Source organism: Ornithodoros turicata, unplaced genomic scaffold (genome assembly GCF_037126465.1).
Source record: "Ornithodoros turicata isolate Travis unplaced genomic scaffold, ASM3712646v1 ctg00000843.1, whole genome shotgun sequence".
In the NCBI taxonomy this organism is placed as follows: Eukaryota; Metazoa; Arthropoda; class Arachnida; order Ixodida; family Argasidae; genus Ornithodoros; species Ornithodoros turicata.
The window spans coordinates 612,519-627,057 of NW_026999404.1; the positions used below are offsets into that span (position 1 = coordinate 612,519).

Genomic DNA, 14,539 nt, shown 5'->3' on the forward strand with positions numbered 1-14,539 from the left:
AAAGATTGAGACCGTTTTGCTCTTTATTTCCAAGTTTTGCCATTTAGTACGCGGGGACGTTCAATCACAACTCGCAGACGACGGTGGTTCCTCTCCATGGCCACGACCGCTGTAATCACGTTCGTGATTGGCTAAGACCGCTGAAAACACGATCCTAATTGGCTGACTCTTAATTGTTACGTCACGTCGACGAGCACGCAGGCTTTCTGTATCTAGGAGGTGTTGCCCCAGTGCGACAGAGCACTAAGGGCATACTCTCTGAATTCGCACCTCCGCATCACGAACAAAAAGTGCACTAGCGATCGCAGCGCGACGCGCGGAGGAAGCCGAGTCCGCGCATCGCACACTCCACTGTATCTTTGGTGCACTATCCACGTACGTCAAGCTCGCGGGCCTCAGCTGTCACGCTCGGCTGACGACCGGACGACGGGAACGGCAAGCATGAGCGGCGACGCGACCGGCGAAACAAAACGGTCAAACAAAAACAAAGAAAGAAGAAACGAGAGAAGGAGGGCGGCGCCACAGGCAACGTGGGGGTACAGGCGGATAAACCATCATCACTCGTTCACTCGGCTTCATTTGAACGGGAAGATATCAAAGAGGATATATACCCCTGCGGTGTACCACCACGTGGATGACATGGTGTAGAGGGAACGGTAAGTGGTTATTGGAACGTTGCTCCGTGTTTTTCTCTAACTTTGTGGAACGTAGAAACAGAACCCCAACAAAATCGAATATCCTCTTGAAGTACGAATAATGTCCTAACGGATTCGTACGTCCGACGGATATGATGGATATCCATCGGACGTACGAATTCGTTGGGACATTATTCGTACGCCCAGAGGATATTCAGTGTTGTTGGGGAATGCAAGCGAGTCGGTGTGGACTAGTTGCTGGCAGACCTTTCCCTGAGTCTGGGGAAGTATGCGCCTTGTCGCTTCGTGTATATCCTCGTGCATATATCCCAAGACTCAGGGAAATGTTGTCAAGAATTAGCTCTCTCACTTGCTGTCATGACGAATGTATACGTGCAGTCGAGTTGTGACACGAGAGATACAAGCAGTGTCGTAAAAGCCAATTTCCCCCCGATTGCTCAATTTCCTGCAGTAGTTGGCATCGTGTGTATTTAAATTATTTTTCCCCGCGTTGTATATACAAGGAATTGACACACATTTATTGTGAGAAGTAAGTGCGTTCAGGCAACAGAGTTCAACTGGATGATAAAGGGACCAACAATCGCAGTTTCCTCTCTTAAGAATTCACAGATTGTTCTCCAGTATTACAAGATCATTAGAACAAATTCAATTATTGCGTGAAGCTGCTTCGCGTTATGCCGAGGTAGAAACTCGAAAATGCAGAGGGGTATAGAATGATGGTACGGAATTGACATGCATCTTATATGTCATGCCTTAACATCAGCAGTGCAAACGCATAACAGGTCAGGTGACAAAAACGCAGTACGGCCACAGAGAACGTGCTCCCGTAGAAGACAACACCGTGACCTGAGAAAGAGGGAGTGACCGCTTTTTTCACGCCAGACCACGCGTTGCAGGAACGCGGATGAGGCTTTGACAAGTTTTAGTGTGGCTCCGCTGCCCATGGGTACAGCAGTTACTCTCGAAGTACTTCTGACTTCTTTAGCTAAGCAACTACCATTTTAGAGAAATTTGGGATAGGTGCGTGAGAAGGGGAGACCCAAATGCAGGTGTACGGCTTATATAATAGGGTTTTAATAAAACAGAGCGGGGTGCTTGTGCGCAGCGCCATAACAATGGACATTTACAAAAGAAAAATAAATCAAGAAGTAAACAAAAGTCGCCTTCTGTAGACACATAGCGTTGTTACAGTACTAAAAATAAGCGGTATCACGAAACTGCGTGAAATAAGCCTTTTGTGTGTGTGTGTTGTAACTTCTTTCCGGCCGTTTGCAGACGACGCGTTCACGCGGATTCTCGTCCTCAGCGAGAGCGACTCAAGCCAGTTTTGAGGCACCACGCAATTTTCGTGAAAGATGGCGTGCACCCTAAACCCAAAGCGCGCTTTGCATCTTGGGCATGCGCAGTGGCGCCGCCGCCGTCTCTTTGGGGCCTCAAAACGCTTGGTTCCGCTATTCTGTAACTTTGTATTCGTGATGGAAAGTAACGGTCCCTGAAGGTGGAACACACAGAGAGACGAAAACAATGCAGGTCTCAATATACCTAAGCGCATGAGAGATTGATAACATGGCAGTTGTCGAAAAAGCCAGACAGCGACGGGCATCGACCCGCATGCACTTCTTGATTGCCGTTCATGTGCGCATTTCATGTAGTCTGCCATATGGTGGCACCCTCAACCGAACACCACGCCGTGCATAGGAATAGGACATAACTGAGTCGTAAGTGAGTCCGCTCAAGCAGCACAACATCTTGGCACAATATTGGTCCAATATTGGCAATAGATGCCCAACGTTGGATCGGTATTGGACCGGTATTGCCAATATTGGACCAATACTGGGCCAATATGCTGTGCTGCTTGTGCCAGAAAGCCTAAAACTTAGACATACGACGTTCCCTTCTCATCCACCTCAAGTATGATTAATCTTCCAAAGTTTTCCAACCGGAAAGCATGAATTGCTCAAAAGTGAGGAACAGAAAGAGAATATCGCTCGCTCGTCACTGAAACGCAGAGTAAGAAAGAGCTTTATCGCCTTACAAGGAAGTCTGTAAACACCATTACAGTGCTGCAGGCACGATGCTATTCGTAGATCCAGTTTTAAAAAAAATCAGCAAACAAAAGGTACGAGACATATAGGGGAGGTCAATAGACCTCTACCCGGGAAACGTCACCATGACGTTGATATAGACAGACTGAAACCGAAACAAATCGGAAGGGGAAGGTTGGGTTCTACGAATGGGCACCGAAGGTCGTGTCCCTTTAAGGGGCCATGGCAATCCCCTCAAGACGGTAGCTTTCGGGCGCGACCTTGTTCGCCCCCTAGCTTCGAAGGTAGTTCAACTCTACCAAATTGGTGGTGCTGTCGAACACTATGACGTCATTTGTTTACAAACAGGGAGAGGTCTATTAATATTGTGCATCATACCACTCGTAATAAGGACACACTCCCCCGCAATTTCAGCCTATGTTTTATTTATTTATCTCTTTAATTACGTTCCCACGGGCCCATGAGCATGCTTGTAATCATTGAGTATTACAGGGAGTTAAACTGACTTCATTTTAAGTTAATTGCTTCGTAGTTGTCAAGCGGAGGCCAGAGAGTCGCAGCAAGAAGCGCATGTGTGTGTGTGTGTTAATACGTTCCAGAATATGTCTCTCGACTTCTCATGGAAATACAGTTCGTGGAAACTATAAAGTAAAAAAATGAAATGCTGGAACCGAAATCCGAGCTAGCTGGAGTGTTACTGCAACGTAATATATGGCCGTGGTAATATATGCGACAACGATGCGGCCATTGGAGAACGCTGCCTATATCATGGAACATCCTTTCCTCGATAGCTTTCTATTGATCAGAAACCGATACCTCGAACTGAAAATCGCAAATGCATAATTCAATTTTCCCCGAACATGAAACGGCCACAACACTGGCTTGATCCGTTATGCAGCTAAAGAAAAATAAATAAATAAACTAAGAAATAAAGCAGAGGAAAAATATTCTCGGATGACAGAATCGTAGTCGAGTAGTAGTTGCTGAGACGAACGAAAGCGCAGCAACAGCGAAATGTTGCACGTTGCTGTGGGCGGGTGTGGGCAGTAATGTTCGTCCAGTGATTTAACCAGATCCCCCCCTACACCTCCCCAGCATCCCCCCCAAACCTTTTGTAACAGCCCTATACATTTTACCTGTGCACCCTCCACAGAGAGGCACTTGCTATTTCAGTTGTTATGACATGTCCCCCTCCCGATTTCTTTTGCACCCCCCGCCCGCACCCCCCCCCCCCCCCCGTTGCTTGGGATTCTGGACAAGCCTCTGTTCGTCCTACTCGCCAAACATGAGCATTGTGTACTGATAGGTAATTAGTAATGATAAGTAGCCAGTCTAGCCTATAGCCTAGCGTACTAGCCCAGCCTAATGATTGAGCATAGTCCTGTCCGGTTGTGTTTTGTGTCCCTGTCCCTACCACACCTCATGATGCTCAAGGAAATGATAGCGCCCACGATACAGCAGCTCGCTCACCTCTTAATGCTTTGCTCATAAGTAGTTTGTTGCTAACGGTATTGAACGCTTAACAGTAATACTTCGGCCTAGTAATACACTGGTACTGAGCTGTGGGACACGCACTAAATGAAGAAGGGGCATGATCCACTATCACAGGTCCCGTCGAAGCGGTCCCTCGTTAATGCACACCAGCTATTTTGTTGCGTAACACTTCGTTTACTGTACGCGTACGTCTACTGGCCATGGCGTCCAATATAACTCTTCTATGTTCTAATCTTCTGGTCTGTCTGAACGCGCGGCCGATAACAAGGTCGTCGAGGCAGTACCGCTTGCGGTGCTGTTCCGGGAAGATCTTTTCTTGATCTGTCCGAGCTGCTACAGGAAGCCGGCCCCTGTGGCCGGCCTCCCATTTGATGCCAATACATTCTTCTAATCTTTCGCGGTGGAGGGAGGCGAAAGTGAGCTGGTCCTTCATATTTGGGGAAGGGCCCTTTGATAACGCGGTCCGCCTCTGGGTGGGCCGTGTCTTTGAATGGTACGGCCGGGAACAAGGTCGTCGGGCTCTCCGAAGTTATGAACTGTTGCACGGCGACAACCAGAACGCACATCAAGCTCTGAGCATGTATAAGTTCTGCTGGCCGAGGGTTGGCATTCAGATTGTGTTAGTACAAATCGCTTGGAGATGTTTTAGGGAGTCAGCCACCGTGGCTGGTCTTCCACACTGATGCCAATACATCGGTGTATGGTTTCGTGTATTGTCCCCACTCGATGGCAATACACGCTTTCCTGCGAGCAGTATTGCTCCTGGAAAGATGTTTCTATATATTCTTATATAGTTCTTCTACTTGATGACAATACACATACACTGCTCTTCTTTGCGGAGCAGTATTGCTCCCTCCATAGCATTACCTTTACCCATAAAAAGTAACGCGATACTTTATACGATACTTTTGCTGAAAATACAAATATTGTACGCATTTGTATTGTATTCGAACATGTTTGCTACAGCCAGCCATGGACTCTGCATTGTCTTTACATATGCAGTAGTGTAGTGGTAGTTCTACGTAAACTGAGGGTGGGGTGCGTAATATGTCGTAATGTCACATGACCAAGTAGAGCAACGTGGCATTAATTACTCAGCCCGACGAGGCTGTTCACCTGCAGGGTCCAGAGTATGAGTGCCAAAGCATTGACCTCGGTTTTACGGTCAACAACACCCTGACGGAATTGTCGCGGTCAACAACTACCTCTGTGTGCAGTTCTGCTACTGATATTCAAACTTCTGGTGGATCATACTTCTGCTTTTTGGGCCAATACACATGAGTTAGGAATTTATTTGTGTAAAAGGGGTCTACCTCCATACGTGGTTCTTGTGCTCACACGTCAGTTCTGCCGCACAACCACAACATATTCCGTAGCAGACGACAGGAAAAGACGCTGACGGTGTCGTCTGCTAAGTGCGCAGTACGCTACTTCCGATATTCCGGCACCGTGTGAATGCTCAACGTAACACCGGACGGAACTTCGGCTCCGTGAGCAGTGTTTTCGCTTTTTCTTCCACTAGAATGTTCTGTGAAGATGTCGCTCGCGCGAATACAGGGTAACTCTTTCGTTCCATTCTACAGAGAACTGCACAAACTACACGAAAACATACTATGCATTGTAACGCAACAAAAATTACGTAACGCCAATACGTCACGGGTGTAAGTAAGTTGTTTCAATCAATCAATCAATTTTCATTCTTCCATATAATATATACAATTAACAATGTTTCGTCATCTGCATGCGGAAGCTTCTTTCGAACTCACTTCAGAACCTGGACGGTGATTGCTTCGCGCAAGTCTCCTTCGCACCGCGAGTCACTCCGATAAGATGCCTCCACGATGCTAGCGTCTCTCTTTACCTGCCTGTCGGTGGCGCTGAGCCAATTAGCTGATTGTGTAGAGAGATCAATTCGAGCCTTGTTTCTCGATTCATGACCCAATAAGGAGATTGCTCTTTTCTTTTTCTTTTTTTTTTTCTCGCGACTTTTTCGAGTCACAGGCTTGATTAGAGATGAAAAGCGGTCTAGCCAGTAAGCCTGCCATTAGTATTTTTACGCCTTGGATCTATGTACAGGGTGTATGCTATAAAAAGTCAGTCACATTTTCGCGCGTGGCGCGATACCTACTTGACAGACAGCCTTCCGCTGCCGCAGAATGAAGAAGTTACGGCAGGAAGCCCTACAAAAAAAATCGTCGATATCAGGCACTGCGTAACAAAATAAATACGGCCACGCAAACTTTCGTCTTCATGCATTTCCTATGCGCTATACCGACGTAAACACGCCAGTCTGTCGATAGTTTTTTGTATCTTCCGCATGGGGCGCTAGTGACGTTGAATCCACATGTGCATGCTCCTGAACCGTCAACTGGCGCACAGCAAGGCACAAAGGATACAAAATACGGCAGAAACACGAATGGAACACGAACGAATATAACAACAGGAATAATAGAGTCCAATGAAGCTGTATAGATACACAAAATGAATGAAATAAAAGCGTTAGAAGGGCGGCTAAAAGTGTCGTTCTCGCAACAAAGCAATGGCAAACAGACTGTCGTCTGCTAAGAGAAGAAGCAGAAATGTTTCGCTAGGAAGCGGCATACGAATCGCAACTTGTGCAGAAAACGTCCAAAACAAATTGTATCAAGCTTCGTTAAACGTAAATCTCAATGAGTACCACGGGTACGTACCGTGCATAACAGAAATACGCGCCCACGTGAGTTTGTTTCGGATTCAACGTCACTGGCGCCCCATGCGGAAGCTACAAACAACTATCGACAGACTGGCGTGTTTACGTCGGTATAGCGCATAGGAAATGCATGAAAATGAAAGTTTGCGTGGCCGTATTTATTTTCTTACGCTGTGCCTGATATCGACGATTTTTCTGTAGGGTTTCATTCCGTAACTTCTTCACTCTGCGGCAGCGGAAGTCTGTCTGTCAAGTAGGTATCGCGCCACGCGCGAAAATGTGACTGACCTTTTATAGCATACACCCTGTATATTCTTTTCATTTCATTTTTTGACGGCGATGAGGAACGAACGATACGAAACAGGCGTGCTCAGTGCCTATACTTCCAGGATATGGCTTGTGTCGTTATCCTGCGTTTGTTGAGGTCGGTGGTTGCAGTGCACATCATCTGCTACGATACACGCAGTGTGCGTTCTGCTTGCTACGTGTGTGTTCCGTTGGGGGAGCGCCAGCTGTTCCCGTTATGTCTCGTACTACTAATACCGAGTTTTAGTATATCGTCCCCTGTCGCCTTTGCGTGCGTAAGGGATAGCGTGATGGTTCTGCGCAATGCTCAACGCTCTGTTTTTTATGTATTGCGCAGTATTATATATGTGCGCAGAACCACCAACGCTATCCCTTGTGCACGCAAAGGCAATAGCGTACGATACACTAAAGCTCTCTTATATCTTACTTTGCTCGTTGGCGCTGATAACCCCCGTCCACATAAAGGCGTCAGTTCCTCGTCCACCAGATTGCCGGCACTTATTCTATCTTTTGCGTTTTTATCACTTTGTTCCGAGTGGTAGCCCTAGTTTGAAAGCTAAAACAACCAGGGTTCTGCACCCACGTCACCTTTTCGTATATACATTGAATTACTTGACCATATAGACATACAACCTTTCACAACATGCGTTCGCCCGAACTTTCGTATTGCCACCATGATTAGGATGACCGAACGCACATTTATACTATTTCTTCAATTTCGCAAGTAAATGGCATATTTCGTGAGCGTGAGTGGATTTAGATGTCCGACACTGATAGCCAAAAAGCGATGATTTGGCAAATCGTTTTAGGGGACCAATGAGAGCCCGCTCCGCATTATCGCTCTTCTAGAGAAGGAGAGGGAAAATATCGAACGACGCAACGGATAAATGCCATTACTTTGCCGATTTCAGTGCCCCTTTAAATTGGTTTAGAGTGGATTAACGGGTAGTTCCCCTTTAAACTAGGGAGATAGACAGGGGTTTCTGAAGTAACTGTATAACTACACTATTGAAACTTTGTTCCTGGGATTGCCCCAGAGCCTGAGTTCTTAAGGTATTGTGAGACGTTTGCGGTAACCCTATAGGTTCTAGGAACTTTATTTTAACAGACGGGGGGTGGGGGGTGGGGGGCATATTTATATGATAAACACAGGCGGATTACTCTTGCTATAAAGCGAGCTCTACAAACTGGAATACAGTAAACCTACTGTGGGAGATTTTTTACAAGACAACAGCTAGTTGCAATTACTTTTAGAATTTTATGTTGGTCTCCTAACTTCACAAATTTGACGCATCTTCGTTCACTATACCTTTCGCCGACCGGTATTCACCGTGAAAGTTGCTCCGTGAGAGAGAGTTACTAGTTAATTGCCCAGTGGATGATTACTTGTAAGCTGTAACTAAGTTGTAACCCATTGAACCATATACACTCAAATATCCAATACAATTTCCTGGAACAGAGACTTTGATTAGACTTTGCAACGAATGCACGAATACAATCTCATTCGTACCAAACACTCGCCGTTGCTGAAAGACGTATTTTTGGTCTTCGATTAAAACGCGCTAGATCTAGCGGCAGTTCCCTAAATTTGGCAACACTGTACCCGTCCCACGCATGATTAGAATAACTTTCCTGCTAGGCATCCCACACTAACGAACATTTTCTTTTCCTCCCTGCTCATATAACGAGCACAAGTGTTCACGGAAGGAACGGTTCAAACGAGGCCGTCATTTCGCTTCGGCCTCCATAATGGCCACGATGGTCCAACAATGGCCACGACTTCGAGAGCGAAAGTGACGCCAGGTGGGACGATGGGCCAATCAGCTGCCTGCGGGGGGTGTGGGGGCCAATTAAGGGTGCACGATATGGCTGTCGTCTGCAACGTATTGTGCGTCCCCGAGGGTTACTGAAGGCCAATGAAGAGCGTGTGAGAACAAAAGAAAGTGATTGTTCGGGGCCGTTGCGATCAGAAGGATGTCTAGGTGGTTGTTTTTTTACTGCGTTCCTCATTGTTTATATGCGACATGTCTCTAATTGTTTAACACGCTCTTATTTGAATAACAAAGGAGGCTCCCATATTGAAAGCACGGTCTCGTATGGAATATTAAAGCAGAGAAAGTAGGGCCTGGAACAGCGACTCTATAAACTGCCATGTTTCCTTACTGCAAATTGACCTTATAGAACGCAATTGATTCGTGTGTTCACTGACGATATGTACACCGGCACGTTGGAGGGGCGAGAATGTAATTGAACGTGTGTATTGTCATCAAGCAGGAGAACTATACCGTGTGTTGTCATCAAGCAGGAGAGCTACCTACGCCCCTGTTATCGTCCTTCGGCCATAAAGCTTGCTGGGGGAATACACGTCACGCATTTGGGAACCGATTTGTTGAACTGCAGCTCTGCTATTCCGAAACTTTGAAGTCATTGCGATTATTTTGCATGGCATCTCGTTCGTTGGTGGTATAGCCAAGGACGTGCTGAAGACTATAGGAGGTGGTGGGTTCGAATCCTACCACCGGCTGTGCTGTCCAGGTTTTTCCCCGGGTTTTCTCCGACGACTTTCTCGACGAATGTCGGCACAGTTCCCCCCTGAAGTCGGCCCAGGACGCATACTAACCTCTCTGTCCCCCACTCCTTCCTGTTGTCCTCTCTCCATCTGTCCACATCTGCAAGCAGCTCATAGCCACAGTTGCTTCGCGGCACTAACATGGAATCAAAAAAAAATTGCAACGATACAAAAGGTGTATCACACACACACAAACAAAAATTATTATGAGATGGGGCTGATGTCGGCTAGCAGGCTATGCGCTGCCCCAGTGCCAATTGTGGACAATGAAAGATGATGGTGGAGATGGCAGTTCAGGTGATCAAAGCGTGGTGGAGGGGCTGGTTGATGACAGAAAGGTGAAAGGTGTGTCAGAAATGCACGTTCCTTACCGCATTTCGTGACTTGCTGGTTAGAAAAAAGTACTAGTGGGTATAATTACTGGAAATAATTAAAATAACGGTGTAAGCGACTATCAGCGTGCCCAGAGAGTATGGCGGCTCCACATCCAGAAACTTTATCGGATTGGTCGTACAAAAAGAAAAACTTAGCGTCTGTTTTATTTAATTTTACTCGCACATCACGGAAATAACCTATGTATGTACTATACAGGGTGTTTATTATTGTTATTTACAGAAAATAAAAACAAAAAAGGCAATGACGCCATATTTGCAGGTGGATTATGCGGCCAGACGGACACCAGGTGGGAAGCGCATGTATAGCTACTGGACGACTAATTACTTAAAATTCATTAATTAACTTTTGATTAGATATTTGCGGGGAAAAGCGAGACAGCAGGATTGAAGGCAACCCTTATTGGAAGCCCTTATTGCATCCTCTTCTTTAAAAGTCCTGAAACAAACACGTACTCTGAGGAGAGCATAGTTTCGATTTCGGCTCATTTGCATAGCAAAATGTAGCGATTTATATATATATATATCAAAGTACGTGCTCGCTTGAGGATGCTTACAAAAGATGGTGGATTTAAACAAGGACCGACTCAAATTGTGCTATCTCGCATTTCCCCGAGAAGAAATCATTAATAAGCTAATTAATAAAATGTAGGTATACAGTGAACCCTCGTTAATATGACCCCCGATAATCTGACATACGCGCTTTACGACCATACTCCTGGGGAACAATGCAGTGAAACCTCTGCAAATCCCGCCCCGTTAATATGACAATTCCGCATTATGACCAAAATTGCACCTAAGCAGCTCTCATATTAGAAAAATTCTGCAAACGCGTAAAAATAAAAATAAAACAATACACAAAAATAAAAAGAAACAAAGAAAGAAAAGAAAGAACGCCGTACATTTTCAGGAAGAAATCTATCCGGGACCAGCACCGCAAAGGGTACTGGCCTGACGACCGTTTTATAGGCCGCGAAGACACGGCTCACTCGGTAACACGTATACATATACCGCCTGATAACACGCCGCATACCATGCCGTATACCACGCCGTATACATAACACCTACGTGTCTGGGAAGTGGAAGATATGAGAACGAATTTATTCTGTGAGCACGAAGAAGAAACACAGCACCCATGCCTAAGGGTTTCAAAAACACATCGTAACACACACACACACACACACACACACACACAAAAAAAAAACGTGTGTTTGTGTGAGCATTTGTCTGGCCTCAGCGTTTCGAGGGTAAGCAAATGATTCAGTGAGAGATTCATAGCCTGTACCTCCTGCTAAGGCTCCTGTGTATGTCGGTTTTGCGTATATATAAAGTTTCGTTAGCAGCCGAAACTTTATTACAGTAGTTATTTTGCCACATTTTAACAAATTTTCTAGCATAAAATATGCGTTCTCGTTGTACTGCTTTTAGGAAATATTCCTTCTAAAGTTAGCTTCAAAGACCCAAAGATTCTCCGACAGCTCAAAAATACTGCGGTACACAGGGTAACGACAATGCATAGGAACGAGCGGTTTTTAATTTGTCGCAATTAACTGAAACAAATATGGAAGCCGAAAAATTGCGACACGATTCTTTAGCACTCGACACATTACGAAAGTTTCGGCATCTGCCCTGCCAGTGTTATTTTTTTTTACGGAGCGGAAGAGATACCGTGCATTATCTTGGGTAACCCTGTGTAATGTATCGTTTTAAAGCTAACCGTAGCACGTATATGGGCCGAGTGCGCAATAAAACCGCAGATGCGATAGAAAAAAAAAGAGAAATAAAATAAAAGACGCCGCTCTATTTGGTTTTTAACCGGAGCGTCCGGGCCACCTCAAAGAGTAACGGCCCGTAAAATGTGTTGCTCCATATCTCTCAGTTCCTCCTTCGACTCTTTTCTTTTTCCGCTTCGTTTTTTTTTATGCCTTCTTTTCTTTTTGCTCTGAAAATGACTGTCCTACTATAATTCATCTTGTACGGTCGGTTGTCGAAGTGGTTTTAGACGTCTACGAGCTTGCCTGCGAAGATATCGTGTATGTGGGAGCAATCTGATGGTCCATCCATATATAGGACGGAAGCGGGAATTCGGACGCTTATGTTATCTAGGTTCCGTTTCATTTGCTCCTAGCCCATGTGGTAGCTTGTGTATGTAATAGCTCCGGCCTCAGTGAGTCAGTGGGCAGCCCAAGGTTGCTGATCTCAAGGTTGCGGGCTTGAATCCGGCTGAGGACAACGCAGAACTTGCTCAGAGACGCCGACTTCCGCGAGGAAATTTAATTGCAGTGTGTCGTCTGCTGACATTTCGGCGGATTGTTGGGAGGGTAAACTTAATCCAGAGACCGATCATTATGACGTCGCTCGTGATCGTAGGCGTCTCGCGACGTAAAACCATTAATTATCTCACTATCATATTCGATCTCAACCAAAGAGAAACTACTCTTTGAAAATTGATTGAAAAGTGATCAAAAGTGCTGGAAACGTGGAGTTAATCAAACTCGTTTCAAAGAAAAACATGGACGTCAATAGGGATGTGTCTTCCCAAAACTGTCTACTGCATGCGGGATGAAGTACGGATGACGGAAATTTCTATGCAGAACAAAGCAGACGACAGTCGTATCATCTGCTTTGAATATCAAGCCCCACCAATCGTTGTCCTCGAATGGCAGGCAGAAGGCAGTTGTGTCGTCTGCTTGCGAATCATGAGTAACGATTGGTGGCGTTAATGTATAAGTTCGGGGAGAGTTATATGGAAACGAACACCATAGATGGGGGGGGGGGGGGGGTTGAAGGGTACACTTAAAATATAAAGCTCATAAAAACTGCACGATGTGCAGAAAAGGTTGTGATATTTGTATCTGAAAACCCTTCTGTACTGTCATGACTTACGCAAAGAGCAACGTCACCCGTGAATGGCTTTGAATACGACCTGTCGCGATGAGGCACCCCCATTCACGGCCACCAAAATAAAGCGTTGTTGTCAGGGACAGGAAGTGCATTGTGCGTGTTATTCCCTCCACAGACAGGAATCCGGTGTCGTCGACACTGGACCTTCTTCCTCCTGGTGACAGCCCCAGCGAGGGGGCCGTTCAAAGAGACAACACCGCGGCTGTGAAGAGGCAGACAGTACTGGGCCTGGTGGTACCTGGAGCCCTCATCCTTACAGCGGGTGCACTCTGCTGCCCGTTCATTTTCCTAGTCGGTGTCGCCCTAGTAGCATTCGGGTTCTTGCTGCTAGTTCTTCTACCTGCCGCAGCCTGGCAGCTCTTCAAGTCTCTTCCCGAAGATCCCGTGGAAGTCATTTCACAGCCAAAGAAACCGTATGTTCTTTCTACGTAGAGCGGTGCAACGTTTGCATCTTGATTTTGTGCATGCCTGCAAAATTCACGTAGTAACTTTATAAGCCCGTAGATGGAAGTAAAATTCAACTACTTCTTAAAATGATTTTTACAAATCTGCATATTAATAAATGCACTGATTTCTGGCAGGACGCAACCTCAGCATCAAGCCGGCTCCATCGGATACACGAACGCAGCCTTCGACCCCAAGGAGTCATCGGAACAAGTCTTCCACAGTCCATCCATTGCAAGTGCTCAACAGCCATCGACATGTTCCCGATGTCGTCTACCCATTGTCACAATCGAACTCTCTCAGAATATGGACTCGAACCTCGCCCCTTCCAGCATTAGTCAGAAACAAGTCCAGGACAGCGGCTACCATGACCTACCACCACGCTACTCGGCTGTCATACGAGAAAGCCCCTTAATATAAGGCATTTTTGTGCAATGAAAGCGGCGGCATTTTTGCATCGTAATCCTCTTTTGTGGGATTACAGCAGGTTTTTAGAATAATGATTTACAATGTTCGGAGGAGATTTAACGAAGCCACCTGTCTCTTGGTTTACGTCTTGTTGAATGTCCTTGCATGTCATAGATATATCATATGGTGCATATCATCTTCAATCTTTGTACTTTGCTGTCGTCTGCTATCATTCTCTGTTCCTTTCTCAGTTGAATGCATAAAGTCTGTTCAACAACAGGAATTTGCAAGAGTAAAAACAATTAATATTGCACACGACGCTTATTGGTAGTCATAGTCAAACGAAAAAATTGCAGCCGAGACGAGACTGTGGTAACAAAACGATAAGGAAGAGCAACAGAAAATTAAAACATTATGTGCACCACAGATGGCACCACATGCGTGTCGTTTTTTTTTTCTCACCCAACGCTTCGCCTCGCCATCCCGTGACGGGCACAGTAACTACTCAGGGATGGCGCGGAGTTTAGCTCTCTGAAAAATAGAACGTTGTCAATAAACGCTATGCCTGTAGAAGAAAGCTTTAATGACCTGGAGACGTCCCCCAGAAGACCAGAAATAGCTTCGCAACTGGT

General features: G+C 45.8%; 1 protein-coding gene across 1 annotated transcript; it reads left to right on the plus strand.

The window, feature by feature from the left end:
* Nucleotides 1-384: 384 nt before the first annotated feature.
* LOC135375265 (uncharacterized) lies at nucleotides 385-14,220 on the plus strand. The gene is made up of 3 exons (XM_064608009.1): nucleotides 385-656; nucleotides 13,171-13,468; nucleotides 13,637-14,220. Exons 1-3 carry the CDS (start codon nucleotides 635-637, stop codon nucleotides 13,917-13,919), a joined length of 603 nt encoding a protein of 200 aa, XP_064464079.1. The 5' UTR covers nucleotides 385-634; the 3' UTR covers nucleotides 13,920-14,220.
* The last annotated feature ends 319 nt before the right edge of the window (nucleotides 14,221-14,539 follow it).

Coding starts and splice junctions, on each gene's coding strand:
- LOC135375265 (XM_064608009.1), top strand. CDS start 635: ATGACATGGTGTAGAGGGAACG. Junction 657..13,170: donor GACATGGTGTAGAGGGAACG/GTAAGTGGTTAT, acceptor TTCCCTCCACAG/ACAGGAATCCGGTGTCGTCG. Junction 13,469..13,636: donor ATTTCACAGCCAAAGAAACC/GTATGTTCTTTC, acceptor GATTTCTGGCAG/GACGCAACCTCAGCATCAAG.